Genomic DNA, 15,077 nt, shown 5'->3' with positions numbered 1-15,077 from the left:
AAATATTTAAAAAATTATATTTAAGTAATGGTTTCAATTTAAAACTCTTAGTTTGCATCTGCCATTAGTTACAGAATCTAACATGTACCCTGGTCCGTTGTCTGTAGCTGTATAAAAACGACCTCACTGTAGATACTGCAGCAAGGTGTTTACCTTGAGAAAGAATGCTAAACGTCATGAGAGAAGCGAGCAGGGATGTTAGACGTACCAACTTGTTGGTACACATACCATTTTTCAGGGTCTTGTACCATGTACCAAGTATAAATTGTGCTGGTATGCAGAAATACCAACTTTGAACATCGACCATACGCGATGCGCCATGCATTACCAATTAACATTAGGCGTGGACGAATAATTTGAATAGTTGCGTTTTAATAATTCCATCTGTATACGTTTAATAAAACTGCATTTTAAGAGAAATTTTTAAGTGCTAATTTAATTGAAACCATTCATACTAGGTGCTAAAGTTTTTATGGCCATCTTATAATTTCAGAAGCTAGTTCTGTAGAAATTGATCACAGCGCCATGCCGTATTGCCGTCATGGCGTGCGGATTGAATAAAAAATAGGTTACCAACCTTATCATACTTTATTTGTTGACAATTGTGTAACCTTTTATGTTTCCAAAGTATATATTGTATTAAAGCAGTTTATATAAATATCATTTATATATATATATATATATATATATATATATATAATCTATGAAAAAAAATCTACAGGATCTTTGTCAGTGTAAGATCTTGGAGTGTACCAGTTTTTCTTCTTCAGATACCAGCTTTTAGTGACATCTGTACCAGGTTCGTTGAGCCACTGTCTAACATCCCTGGAAGCGAGTGTATTTTGGGTCCTTGTCAAAAACCATTAAATTGCAGTCAGTGTCAGAAATCCTTTGGTAGAAGATATTACACGAATAGACATTGCAAGACCTGTACAACTAAGATGAATAAAGATAACGAAGACTGGGCTACATTATCGCGGAAGAGGAACGAAGGCGAAATATTAGACGACAATAATGATTACGAAGAATATAAAAAAGCTAATACTAAAAATACTGATCTAGATCAAGATAACAATTTAAATTTTAAAACAAACGAAGAAAGTAACAACTTCATTAGAAATTAAAAGAAATTTACATCAACATCTAGTCGTCTCCATGAAAATGTGAAAGATGGAGAACCACCTGAAGCTGACAAGGCCGAAGACTGCGATGAATCATCTGAAGCTGACATGATTGAAGATTGTGGTGACACATCTAAGGCTGACATGATCGATGACTGTGCTGACACATCTAAGGCTGACATGATTGAGTACTGTGCTAAAGCACTTAAAGCAGGCAAGATCGAAGACTGTGATGGTGGCCTGAGACCAAAACGATGGAAAAGTCGTAATAAAATAAATTATCCTGATCAAGCTTGTGATGCTGACATGATTGAAGATTGTGGTGACACATCTGAGGCTGACATGATCGATGACTGTGCTGACACATCTAAGGCTGACATGATTGAGTACTGTGCTGAAGCACCTAAAACAGGTAAGATCGAAGACTGTGATGGCGGCCTGAGACCAAAACGACGGAAACGTCGTAATAAAATAAATTATCCTGATCAAGCTTGTGATAATCACTGGCTCGATGACAAAAGTGACCATGTGGTTAGTGTTAAAACGGAAGACACCAGAGATAATAATATTTATTATAAACATGCAAGGAAGATGAACGTAGCAGAAGAGATTAATTATACCTCATGGGAAGATCCTAACATACTGGTTGACAGGCTAAGACTTCTACATGGTTCGCTTTGTGCAGGAAACTATTCGAGCATCAAAGAAATATCCTTCATACTCAAAGAAATGAGAGAAGCTGGCTACATACAATAATAGCTTAAAATAAATACATGTGAATAAACTTGAAGAAAAATTAAGTTTTTTTTTTCAAAATGGATTTTATTATTTCTCGAAATATGATTTCTAAATAAAAATTATAAATTAAAGGTGAAAAAAACGTCACCACTGACAGTCAAAATGTATACTAATGAAGTCATGCAAGTAATCATGTCAAGTTCGATAAAAAAAAGTAATTGAAATCAGTTGGAGACAAATGAAGATGGTGCAGATGGAGCACTTGGAACAATTGTAACTTTGGAGCACTTTGAGCTTTGGAGCTGTTGGAGCATTGGAGCTGTTGGAGCATTGGAGCTGTTGGAGCTTTGGCGCTGATTGAGCCTTGGAGCTGTTGGAGCTTTGGAGCTGTTGGAGCATTAGGAGCTGATTCAGCATGTGGAATTTTTGGGCGTATTTGGAGCTGTTGGAGCTGTTGGAGCTTTGGCGCTGTTGGAGCTTTGGCGCTGTTGGAGCTTTGGCGCTGTTTGAGCTTTGGAGCTGTTGGAGATTTGGAGCTGTTAGAGCTTTGGAGCTGTTAGAGCTTTGGAGCTGATTCAGCATGTGAATCTTTGGAGCTGTAGGAGCTGTTTGAGCTTTGGGCGCATTTGGAGCTGTTGGAGCTTTGGCGCTGTTTTAGCTTTGGAGCTGTTGGAGCTTTGGACCTATTGGAGCTTTGGCGCTGTTTTAGCTTTGGAGCTGTTGGATTTTTGGTGTTGTTTGAGCTTTGGAGCTGTTGGAGCTGTTGGAGCATTTGGAGCTTTGGGCACATTTTGAGCTGTTGGAGCTGTTGGAGCTTTGGCACTGTTTTAGCTTTGGAGCTGTTGGAGCTTTGCAGCATTTGGAGCTGATTCAGCATTTGGAGCCGATTAATAATTTGGAGCTGATTCAGCATTTGGAGCCGATTGAGTATTTTAGAGCCAAAAGCATTTGTTTTCTTGAGGATATCAGACAGAACATAATTAATCAGCTTACTGATGACGTAGCAACAAACGGACCTTTGAAATATAACTTTTGGTTGGACTGAATATATGGAAAGTCATATCCGTTCGATGACAAAGTGAAGAAGTGTGCATTCAAGACATCGGCTGCAGTAATTTACAGTTCTGACGATGTGAAGCAAACTGTTAAACACAGTATCCAGAAACTCTGTCAAGAAGAGGAGGACTGTGTCTGTAAAGGTTCTGGTTGGCCTCTGTCTAGTATAAACCGATTGGAGCTAAGAATTAGCCATTTCACGCCTATCCAGGGCTAAATGTTTATAAGATTGCTGGCTTTGGCAAGTGTTCCTGTAGTAGAATAGAAATTATATAATAAATTTAATGTTGGTAAAAGAACTTACGGTGTTTTATTCCTTGAACCTGACACTTTTCTGGTATTTTAATTAAATTTATTTTTATCTTCGTTCAGAGATCGTACCAAGTATCGATTCAATATGTATATTAATGTTTTTTTTTGATAAATTTTGGTATTTTTCCCGAATTTATATTTAAATTACATGATTACAAGATGGCGCCAAAATTCCAAGATGGCGGGCACCTCAGTAATAATAAATGATTACCGTAGAATGGGGTGAATAGAAACAGTGGGGTGAATAGAAACAAAACTTCATAATCATGGTATTGCTTTGAATATTATACATTTATATTGAATTTTAATTGAACTATTATTGCTTTTGTGTTGGCAACACTTTAGACTAACAAGAAAATTATGGTTTGATTGTGTGGCAGCACTGTAGGTTGATGTTTACCCTAGTGTGTCTCTTGAAAGTTTTAAAGATGTTTTCCGACCTACTTTGAACTTCTCTGGTAAGTAAACATATATTCTTTATGCGATATTTATTGGCATTGTAAATACTACCTATAACATCATTATAAAAAAGTAAGGTTTGGTTATTGTTTTACTTTTGACAAAATAATCTCCAAGAATTTTCAAAATTTTCAGGTTAGGTTTTTAAAGTTTGTGGGGTGAATAGAAACATAACAATTCTCTTGTTTCTATTCACCCCACAACAGCAAAATTAAAAAAAAAAATCTAGTAGGCCATATTAATACTATATAAACACCTATTATCCATTCTCTAGTTATTATATACCATCCTAAATAATATATTTCTTGTTTCAGAGTTGCTGTTTAAATATGCCACGGAAGTACAAACCCATTGTCGGAGGCGGTTACAAAAAACACAGCCCTGATCATATAAAAAATGCCCTCTCTGACATTGAATCTGGCATTAGCCTGCGGAAAGCAGCTGAAAAACATGGGATTCATTATAGTGTACTATACAGACACGTAAAAAGAGGCCCCGACATTAAACATCAGGGTGGACAAACTGCCTTGTCTTTTGAAGAAGAGAATTTGTTTGTAGATAGATTGAAAATATGCAGCGAATGGGGCTATCCTATCGACTCTACAACCTTAAGACTACTAGTAAAGGACTTTCTGGATAGTAGGGGGAAGGAAGTAAAAAGATTTAAGAATAATCTTCCCGGTCGTGATTTTGTGGTATCATTTATAAGACGACACAAAGATCAATTGGCAGTGCGAATGTGCCAAAACATTAAACGCTCCAGAGCCGGTGTAACACCAGAAACCATCAACAGTTACTTTGATGAATTGTCAAATGAAATAGAGAATGTGCCACCATCTAACATAATAAATTATGACGAGACGAACCTTACGGACGATCCAGGAAAACGAAAGATAATCACACGGAGGGGAACTAAATATCCTGAAAGGATCATGAACTCATCAAAGGCATCAACTTCTGTGATGTTTGCTGCCGCTGCAGATGGCACTATACTACCCCCTTATGTTGTGTATAAGGCTTTGCATTTATATCAAACCTGGACTGAAGGTGGGCCAAAACATGCAAGATATAATCGGACGAAATCTGGCTGGTTCGATTCGTTCTGCTTCGAGGACTGGGTCCTTACAGTTGCTATCCCATATTTGAAAAAGCTAGACGGGAAGAAATTTCTCATTGGAGACAATTTATCTTCGCATCTGTCATTAGAATCGGTTAAGCTGTGTCAAGATAATGACATAAGATTTATATTTCTACCAGCAAATTCAACACACTTAACACAGCCGCTGGACGTGGCATTTTTTCGGCCTCTTAAAACTACTTGGCGCCAAATATTAGAGGAATGGAAGAAAGGCCCAGGAAGAAATGAGGCAACAGTTCCTAAGGATAAATTTCCTCTGCTTTTGAAAAAGTTGTGTGTCTCCTTGAAGGAAAAAAATGTTATTGCAGGTTTCAGGAAATGCGGGATCGTGCCCTTAAACCGCAATAATGTGTTGTCAATGCTCCCAGGTACTGGAATAGACCAAAACCAGGCTATGATAAACCTTGAAGAATCCACTAATGCTGTTGACAAGATCTTTAAGGAACTCCTTCAAAGTCTTAGGCAAGACCAGACTCCTAAACCAAAGAAAAAAAGGACAAAAGTAAAGGTCCAGCCCGGCAGAAGTGTTACCGTTGATGACTTTGAGGAAGTGGATGGGGAGAATGTAACCCTCCATACTTCACTTCACAGTGACCCAAGCCCTTGTACATCGAAACAGGCCAAGCCAATGAAAATAAATGCCAAGAAAAACAGAAAATTTCTTGATTCATCATCAGAGGATGATTGTGCCTACTCAGTGCAGGACAGCGATGATGACCTAATTTTGATATCTTCAAATTCTTCTGATCAAGATGAAAACACTGGTATCTCCATAAGCCAAGGTGATTACATGGTGGTCAAAATATATGGAAAAACAAAAACATCGTTTAGATATTATGTCTGTAAAGTTAGTTACCTTATGGACAATGGTTTTGTTGGGACATTTTTAAAAAGAGTTCCACAAACCAAAAAGTTCACAATGACTGAAGAAGAATCTTTTGTTTCGAAAAACGATGTTTTCCGAAAACTGTCGTCACCAGTTCTCAATTCAGGTGCTCGTTTTAAAGACATGCTATGTTTTGAGGATGACCTGACTGATTTAACAGTTTATTAATGCTTCAGCCCATTGGTCATGGTAGAGAGTTTTGTTTTGTTTTGTTTGTACATATGTGACAACACCATTTTTGTTAATTTTTCTCACTTTTTACAGTAATAAACCATTATATTGTGAAATAACATTTTATCTACTTATTTCCTAAGAGAAAAATATATATTTAATTGTTTCTATTCACCCCACTTTGGTTTAAAAAGAAACAACCATGGTTTATAACTATTGTTTCTATTCACCCCTTTCTGTGGGGTGATTAGAAACACCATGTTATTATTTTTTTTAATTTTATTGAAACAAAAATATTTACTAATAATATCATACAGTGATAGGGGCACTATAGACCTGAGTTTTGTATATTATTTTTTTGTTTTCAACTAACAAAAAATAAGTAAATTTTTAATCCAAAGTTCAAATTTGTTTCTATTCACCCCGTTTTACGGTACTGCACTCTAGCAGGTAAAAATTACACTAACATGGCGTCAGCACACTCAGGAGCCGCAAACAAGATGGTAGCGTCCAGCAGACGAAGACAAGATGGTGGAAATGACATCATACCAGCTGATGATGATATATATACCTTGGTTTGGTGGGTCAATCAGCAGGTGGCTTTCATGGATGAAGGATTTATCGACATTTTTTATTTTTGCTCTTAGCGGGTTCGAACCGAGGACATCAAGGTGTGTGTTTTTAAATATTTTATTAAAATGTGATTAATAAAATTTTATTATAATTTTTGAAATTTTTTTCCAAATTTCTAGCATAAAAATTACGGATTTACAAGATGGTGGCCATAACGAAAAGTGCAACTGTATTTTTAAAGATTTTTATTAAAATTTGATTAATAAATTCTTTTATTAATTTTTAAATTTTTTCCCGATTTTCTAACAAAAAAAATGCATTATCAAGATGGCGGACATAACGTCATACTATATGACGATATACATAATATTAATAAAAATATTCAATTTAAATCACTAATGAATATAATTTATTAGCACCCATATAATTCACACTTGTATGAAACTAAAACACATATTGTGAATGTAGAAACTAGAAACACGTGGATAAATATTATAAATATGAAAACAGTGATCAGAGGCGACGAGCGTGCCAACATGCGCGACTAATAGAGGTTCTATTTCTATTTTGTTGGTAGGTTTTTTTCCCCGAGACTTAATGAGTGGTTTAGCAGGCAACTTCAACCTGTTAATTTTGTGTTACAATGATGCGCGCACATCTTAAAATTTCATTCTTTATCATTTTTTCATAACGCACCTAAAGAAGTATAACTTCAAAAAAAGTAAAAAAAAAAAAAAAAAAACCTACCGCCGAGTTTTAAACCACGGCCCTTCAGCATATTGACCGCACAGTATAACCACTGCTCTGACAGAAGGTTACGAGGAAAATGTGTATTATATTTGATGTAATACCAAAATAATGTGTTTTTTTTTAACTTTGGAATTTACTCTTTACTATGACTATTTTAGTTTACCAAACTAAATTCAATGGTAATTTCACTATCATAAAGTTTCATTTGGCACACCAATACCTTTGGTATGTCCCCTAATGTGGGTTTATGTTCATACACGTGGGTCCACCATCTTACTGTGAAAATGTAGTCACATGGTGCGTGCGCAGCTTCAACCTGTTAATTTTGTGTTACAGTTATGCGCGCGCATCTTAAAATTTCACTCTCATCATTTTTTCATAACACACCTACAGAAGTATCAAAAATTATCACAAAACTCCACATTAACCAGTCGGCTCTTTTCATCAGCTACACAGCCCCTGAAGTCCAGCCACAAAAATATTCTTAGTTCATCATATAAAACTTATTATTTAACATAATTTTATATATATTGTTGCCTATTTATCTTAAAAAATATTGAGTCCTCATGCAAAATATGTAGTTGATTGAATGTCTTTGTAACTAATATTAAAAATGTAAAGTCCTCTGCCATAAATTTCAGGATTTTGTAGCTGCCCAAAATATCTTCTTTTGTGAAGGGATTCTCAATGATATCAGGTAAGTCATACACGTAACCATAATGTTCTCTTGTGGTCTTTGGTTGGAGGAAATTCCCCTCGAATCCACAGTCATTTAGGACAATAACTTTTCCAATGCAAAATCTCGTTGAATTATGTCCATCTTCTTCAAAGGAAATAAGCATCCTGTCATCAATCTTCAACCGACAGTTAAGAATTACTAATATTATTACCCAATGTACAACAAATACTATTTAACAAAAGTTTATTAAAAGTAGCTAATTACTGTTAAAAGCATAGGAAGGTGCCTACCTTTTCAATTTTTCCAACTGGTCATACATGAGGGAAAGTCTTGCGAAATTTCTATATTTTCTGAGTTGATTTTTCATTCATATTTATTCTCTCTGGCGTACATGAAGGTTCACTTTGTCTATATTCTCAACATTTTTTCTTCTTTCTTTTAATTTGTGAATTTCTGATCTTCTCTATTAGCACATCTTTTTAGTTTCTTATCAGGTTCAGCTGCTTTTAATTTGTCATCCTTCTCTTGCCTTTTAGTTGATTTTTTTTTAAATTTCTGATAGGTTGTGGGTAAAACAACAGTATACTCATAATGAACGATGTAACCCTACTGTGCTTCCCAACAAATACATGGGAAAAGTCTTTAATGGACATGAAGATTCTAGAAACAAACAGGAAGTCAACAAAAATTCAATATCTGTTACAGAAACTGTAAGGAACGTTGAACCTCTGTCAGCTGAGAGTTTGTCTCCAGGTGTGTGTGGTAACCCAAATAAATTATATGATCATGTTTAAATTGCTTGTAAACGAAGGAGATTGAATTAGAGTACTACGGTATTTTACCGAGTAGGCCTATACATTTTATTTATAGTAGGTGATGTCTGGACCCAGTTTTACTAATAATCAGTGGGATGAGTATTTATGATTTGTTCTACTCCCGCGAGACGTGAAAAGGTTAATATCCGTGGAGGTGATAGGCAGGATTAGGAGGAGGGGGGAGTTATCACGCACGCGGGGGATAAGCAGTGGCAGCCCACCTGTCCGTCCGAGCCGTGAAGGAGGCAGGGGGAAGAAACGCACGCGAGATAAGGCACGTCACAGGCACATAGGCAGTGCACAGATGTGCGACTGGGCCACGCTGAGGTGAAAAGACGGCCAGCGAGAAAAGAAAACAAGTTTCGTCTTCTGAAGAATTAAAATTTCAACTCTCTCGTGGGTCGGGAGTTGATTGCGTAAACAATATTAATACCTACTGAAAGAAGGAAAAACCGCCAAAACTATGGGCAAACTTGACGATATATATATTTTTTTGATAAACGGAAAACATTTTTTAAGGAGTAAAATTTAATATCACGAGATGGAAATACTATCCGCCAGTTACAGTTTACAATAGATATTAAACAGAATTTTTTTTGGATTTTATATTAAATATTTTTGTGGTAGTACTATAACACCAAATAATGTTTATAAGCTAACAATGCTGAATGCATCTAAAACCACCCGCTCTGCTACCATATGTTACTGCCCTTGTGTAGTTAAAGAAAACTTTATATAAATTTTGTTATAAAAGCCCTGGAAGCTGCTTTAAGTGGACGAAACAGTAACAACTGTATACTCAGAGGTACACAAGGGATAAACATTTAAAAAAAATAGACTTAGTTCTCACAATAGGAACTATTAAGGTGGAACGTATTTGAAGTGATACATAAAAAAAAAAGTTTGCTTAAAGCTTGCCCATTTTATTGTTAGTTAATATTTTCATTATTTTTTTTTATAATCTTAGAATTATAAAATTACAATGATCAGAATTAATGATGGAGGGGGGTGGGGCATTATATTTTATCAATTACATAATATTATACAATTTACAAATTTAACAATCATGTTTTTACGAAAATTTAATATTAATAAATTTAATTAATAATTTGAAACATTTGTTGGTCCAACCAGTGCGGGACTATATATAATTAGATTTCACAATATTTGATCATTGACTGTCCGCTGGCGGTGACTAGAAGTGGGAGGTGCTCGCAGCATTCACTCCAGAGGGACAGGCGTACATTTAGTAGACTTCATTGATGGGCTTGAGCCGGAGAAAATAGCCATAGGCCTAGAGTAAGGTTAGTCTCGGGAACAGATGGGCTGCAAGTAAGCAGTGTTGGATGGGTAGCAGTATACGTAAAAATTTCCTCACTCCCTCAGCACAGAAACCAACAGAATACAATGAAAATACTAGAAAACAACAGACCCTAAATGAGTGCTTACAACAGAAACCAACAGACCACAATGGAAGTCATTAAATTACAACAGGAAACAACAGAACTCCTTAAACCAGAAACAAATAAAATACAACCGAATACAATAAAAAATTAGAAAACACCAGACATTGTCAGATTGACTATTAACATAAACCAACAGAATACAATCAAAAACACTAAAAACAACAGAAAAAATAAAACTCCACACAACAGAAAACAATATAAACCAAAAACTTATAATGAAAACACTAGGAAAAAAAAAAACAAGACCCCCAAAACAGTGCCTCTACCACAAAATACAATTGAAAACACTAGAAAACATCAGAAACAAACAGAATGATTTACAACAGATAACTACAGACTACAATGAAAATAAATAGGAAACAACAGGCTCCAACAGCATGCTTTCCAACAGAACACAATGGAAGGCACTGAATTACACCTGAAAAGAACAGAATGATTTAGAATGGAAACCAACTAAACACAATAGAATACTTACCCTTACCAACATAACCTTGACTTCAGTACTGTGTCAAGTGCCCAATTATCAATTCCCCCTAACGACTTTACAGCTCAAGTCATAGACGGTTCAATTATAAATACCATTACAAATAATTTCAAACTTCTCCCACATAATGAGTCTCCACCTATCTTAGCAGAAATTATCTTTAAATCATCTACACACAGTAAATTCCAGGTATAAGTTTATAATAAACATGTAAGTTATAAATATTTTTTTCTAGATGAAATTTAAATTTGCAAAACCTAGCCATGATTACTAACATCATTACTCACAGTAAAATTATAACTTCACCAACTCTCTGCACCTTTAATAATTAAAATAATCTCTCAGAACTCTTAACTAATTTATATATATATATAAAACTTATACCTGAAGGGCTTTAAAAATTATCTCACACTTAGATCACATAACATAACCATTTGACTTAACTAATCTAAAAAAAAAATGGGTGCGTGTACTTATGTACGCTCGTGAAAAGTTATACTTCTTTGGCATCATTAAAAAAATAGTTTTTAATTGCATGCAAATAATTAATTACAATAAAATAATAAAAGGGCTGGAAAAAGATAGTCTACACAGTCAATAAAGTTCTGTTTATATTTGAAAAATTAAATAAATAAAATTTACACAATAATAAATATATGACATAATTTGAACTAAATATAACATTCTTAATTTTAAATATTTGTTATTGATTATTTAATATTTTAAAAGAAAATAAATAAATTTAATAATAAATTCAAAAATTTAATTAAAGTTTATTCATTTTTTAAATATTTATTATTTTCTAAATTTAATATTCACTTTTCATTTTTATCAAAAAGTTGTCATTAAATTTGTTCATTAAATTTTATAAATATTTATTATTTATTCAATTTGATAATAAATATTAAAAATTATTATTTTAATTTGATGTTCGATTTTAATTTTTATCACAAATTTTTTATTAAATGTTTTATTAAAGTTATTTCTTTATTTTGTAAATATTAAATAACCAATAATAAATATTTAACATTAATAATTTAATATTTAGTATTAATTATATTAATTATATTAAATATTAATATTTAAATTTATATGAATAAATAATACATTCGGATAGTTACTCAATTATTTTGGTGCACTTAAAAAAGTATATAAGCACAATTTTTGTTACTAATATTTACGAATAGTAAATAATATTAATCAAAATATTCAATTTAAATCACTACTGAATATAATTTATTAGCACATATATAATTCGCACTTATATGAAACTAAAACACGTGTTGTGAATGTATAAACTAGAAACATGTGGATAAATATTATAAATATGAATACAGTGATCAGAGACGACGAGCGTGCCATCATGCGCGACTAATAGAGGTTCTATTTCTATTTTGTTGGTAGGTTTTTTTCGAGACTTAATGAGCGGTTTAGCGGGCAGCTTCAACATTGACATCGTCCGGGCCTGCGGCCCCTTTTAAGTCCGATATGCCACCGCCCAAACACCACCCACCCTCCATTCAAACCTCCCGCCTACCCGTGCGTACGTGTGTGTGCGTGTGTGTTCGCCCAGCAAGAGGGCGCTGTCGAGCCAGTGCGCCGCACCCCTAAAAACATAAGTAAATAGAATTGTGTTATTTGTTTTTATATTCCCTAAGTGCAACGTGACGGCAGATCGGCCGGGAGGGTTTTATCTACTTTTATTTTAAAATAATGTATTAAAATATCATAGCGTTTCCAGAGATTCCCGAGGAAACCCGAACCCAGATAATAATTAAATGTTCATTTTATTAATTATAATATGTATTATTCTTTTCAAGTATTCATAAATTGTCACATAATTTTTAATTCATTCTTGTCATGTTAATTTAGTCTCCCGTGGCACGAATTCGCAAATATCTTTTAACGGCAATTGTTTCGGCGGGAGGACGCCATGTTAGTCGAGCGAGCCATGATCTCAGCCGAGTCCGCCGCCATCAACGACCAAGAGTAGACGCGCCAGCACTCCGGGGACCTCACCGTTTGTTTCACCGCCAAGTAATTCTGTTTCAATTTAATTCTGTATAAATCGTTTTCTTTTCGTCCTCGGAGCTCCTCTCGGTCGGAGGACTGTATGGCTAATCGTCTTACGACCAGCAACGGTCTTTTCTCTTTTGTAATACGTAATGTAATATGTAATGACCACATGGGGGTCTTCACACCTAAAACGATTTGTGCAGCGGGCATTTTAAACAGTTTCAATCGTGTAAGTTGCATTCGCCGAATAAATCAGGTGTGTAAATCAAATGTATTATTTTCTTATTTAAATCTATTTAACCACGTGGAGTGTGACGGCGTGTGGGACGCCTGAGAGCCCACTGCGTAAATAATAGCGTGCCCGACGCTGAGAGTGGGCAGGAATTCGTGCTAGGTGTATTCAGGGGGAAATTAAAATCACACCTCACATGGGCGACGTCACGACCCTGAGAAAGAGTCTCACATCGGTCCGTGCACGTGGCACGGTGGCGCCCATAAAACCCAAGCACGCAGTAAAATTCAGTCAGTAAATATCAGAGACTACGGCCCCCGTAACAAGTGACGCCGCAACGAGTGGCCACATAACAACCTGTTAATTTTGTGTTACAGTGATGCGTGCCTAAAGAAGTATAACTTCAAAAATTTACATTAAATCAAATTATTTAAATTTATTGCCACTGTCATTACAATACAAGCTCTTTCTCTCTCTACAATCACTTTGTCAAAAATATATTCTCATTTAAATTCAACATCAATATAATTATGAACAGGAGCCATATGCCAATTTACTAATTACTGTTTCATTGCTGGCAAAAATAATTTCAAAATTATAACCATAACTTTACTTACAAGCAAAATGCTGACCACTTATGAAACAAACTATTAAAATGTCAAACTTGTACATAAAATTTGTAACTGCCTCATAACTACTCAGTTTCAGTCCCACTTAAATTCGGCAAATGGCATCGCACCATTTCGACCAAAAGCTAATTTAATTTGCAAACAGTAACAGCTCACACCTGCTTCCAACATGCTGACGACAGCTGTCGTGTCTATCCTGGTCCCTAGGCCCGCTGTTGCCCATAGCTGCCTGGTCCGGGCATGAGTGTAAAAAGTGCTCTGAGTGGTGCTTCGAGTGGTGAGCGCACCCGCGCGGCGGCTGGTGTGATGAATGACAGTGCAGTCTGACACGGACCGCGTACTGTCTCCCACGCATCTCGTGCATCCCCTCCCCTGCTTCCCGCTCGCCGTGCGCCGGTGCGTGGGAGTCAGTCGTAGCTCGCCTCTCATCCGCGACGGACGCGTCTGAGCACTGCTCCGCGCTTGGCCTCTAGCAAGTCGTGAGTGGTTCACCGTTTAGCAGCCAGTGCCTTAACCACATAGACCGAACTAAATGGTGTCTCGAGCAGCCGACAGCTGGCCTGGCCCCCCGTTGTAAGCCACAAGGTGAGAATCCATTCACTTCCTGAATTCTAGGCTGGCCAGCGCTCTCGTCACGGCAGGGAATCACTCGCAACAGGGGTCAGAGAGCCAGGTGTTGTCAATGCATACAATAAAATCGCGTAGATCACTTATTTGAACGACACGCAGCTGAAGAATTACGATATCTGTCGTACATCCCCAATCTGCCCGTCAGCAAAGCCATAAACCAACATGATTCACGTGCCACCGACAGGATTCTCGCCTCGAAGACCAACAGCAACAGCAATGATGCAGCATAACACCACTTTCCTTGAAGAATTATAAATACTGATAGTCCAGTATTCATTACGAAGCAGCACTTGTTGCTCACTTCGCACGAAGATCACAACAAAGCATACTCACAGTCGCAAAACATTTTTTACTAAAGTCGTGTAACGACATGCATTAGCCCAGCAGGAGTAAAATTGAAAATTTGTCAATATCCTGTCTCTTTTCACACACATGTTGACCGTCTGCTAGCCTCGTTCAGACAGTCCCCAACTCCGCAACACAAAAAAAAAAAACCATCGAGCCAACCAACCGCGGGCGGAAATACACGAACATAACCGCACTCCCAGCGCCAGCCCCCGACCCAACAGCGGGCGCTCCTGGTGAGGAACAAGGATCTCCCTCGACACGCCCGGTGAGACTTGCGGTCTCACGGCTCGCTCCACGACCAGACTGCGACAAAGCCACCAGCAAGCCATAGTACCCCTCACAGCGTCTTAAACAGAAACCACCACAAACCAACGGAAAACACTATAAAACAACAGATACCATCAGAGTTTTTTTTTACATCAGAAACCAACAAAAGCCAGCAAACAAAATTGAAACTAACATACCATTTCAAAATAAAAACAACAAAATTCAACAGATTATGTTCAAAATTATTTCACAACAGAATCCAATAAAAACCAATGAATCCAGTGTCCTTTGACAACAGAAACCAACA

At 36.3% G+C, this 15,077-nt stretch overlaps 1 protein-coding gene across 1 annotated transcript; it reads left to right on the top strand.

Annotated features, from left to right (window-relative positions):
* The first annotated feature begins 3,444 nt into the window (after positions 1–3,444).
* On the top strand, positions 3,445–6,312 carry LOC134541605 (uncharacterized). Its single transcript, XM_063385156.1, has 2 exons — positions 3,445–3,685; positions 4,001–6,312. The coding sequence occupies exon 2, from the start codon at positions 4,016–4,018 to the stop codon at positions 5,876–5,878; it is 1,863 nt and encodes a 620-aa protein (XP_063241226.1). The 5' UTR covers positions 3,445–3,685; positions 4,001–4,015; the 3' UTR covers positions 5,879–6,312.
* The last annotated feature ends 8,765 nt before the right edge of the window (positions 6,313–15,077 follow it).

Source organism: Bacillus rossius, assembly GCF_032445375.1.
Source record: "Bacillus rossius redtenbacheri isolate Brsri chromosome 4 unlocalized genomic scaffold, Brsri_v3 Brsri_v3_scf4_1, whole genome shotgun sequence".
NCBI lineage: Eukaryota > Metazoa > Arthropoda > Insecta > Phasmatodea > Bacillidae > Bacillus > Bacillus rossius.
The sequence above is the reverse complement of the archived record's forward strand: the minus strand, read 5'-3'. Positions and strand labels throughout refer to the sequence as shown.

What these genes read in the sequence shown, in the direction of transcription:
- LOC134541605 (XM_063385156.1), top strand. Translation starts at nt 4,016, where the DNA reads ATGCCACGGAAGTACAAACCCATTGTCGGAGGCGGTTACAAAAAACAC.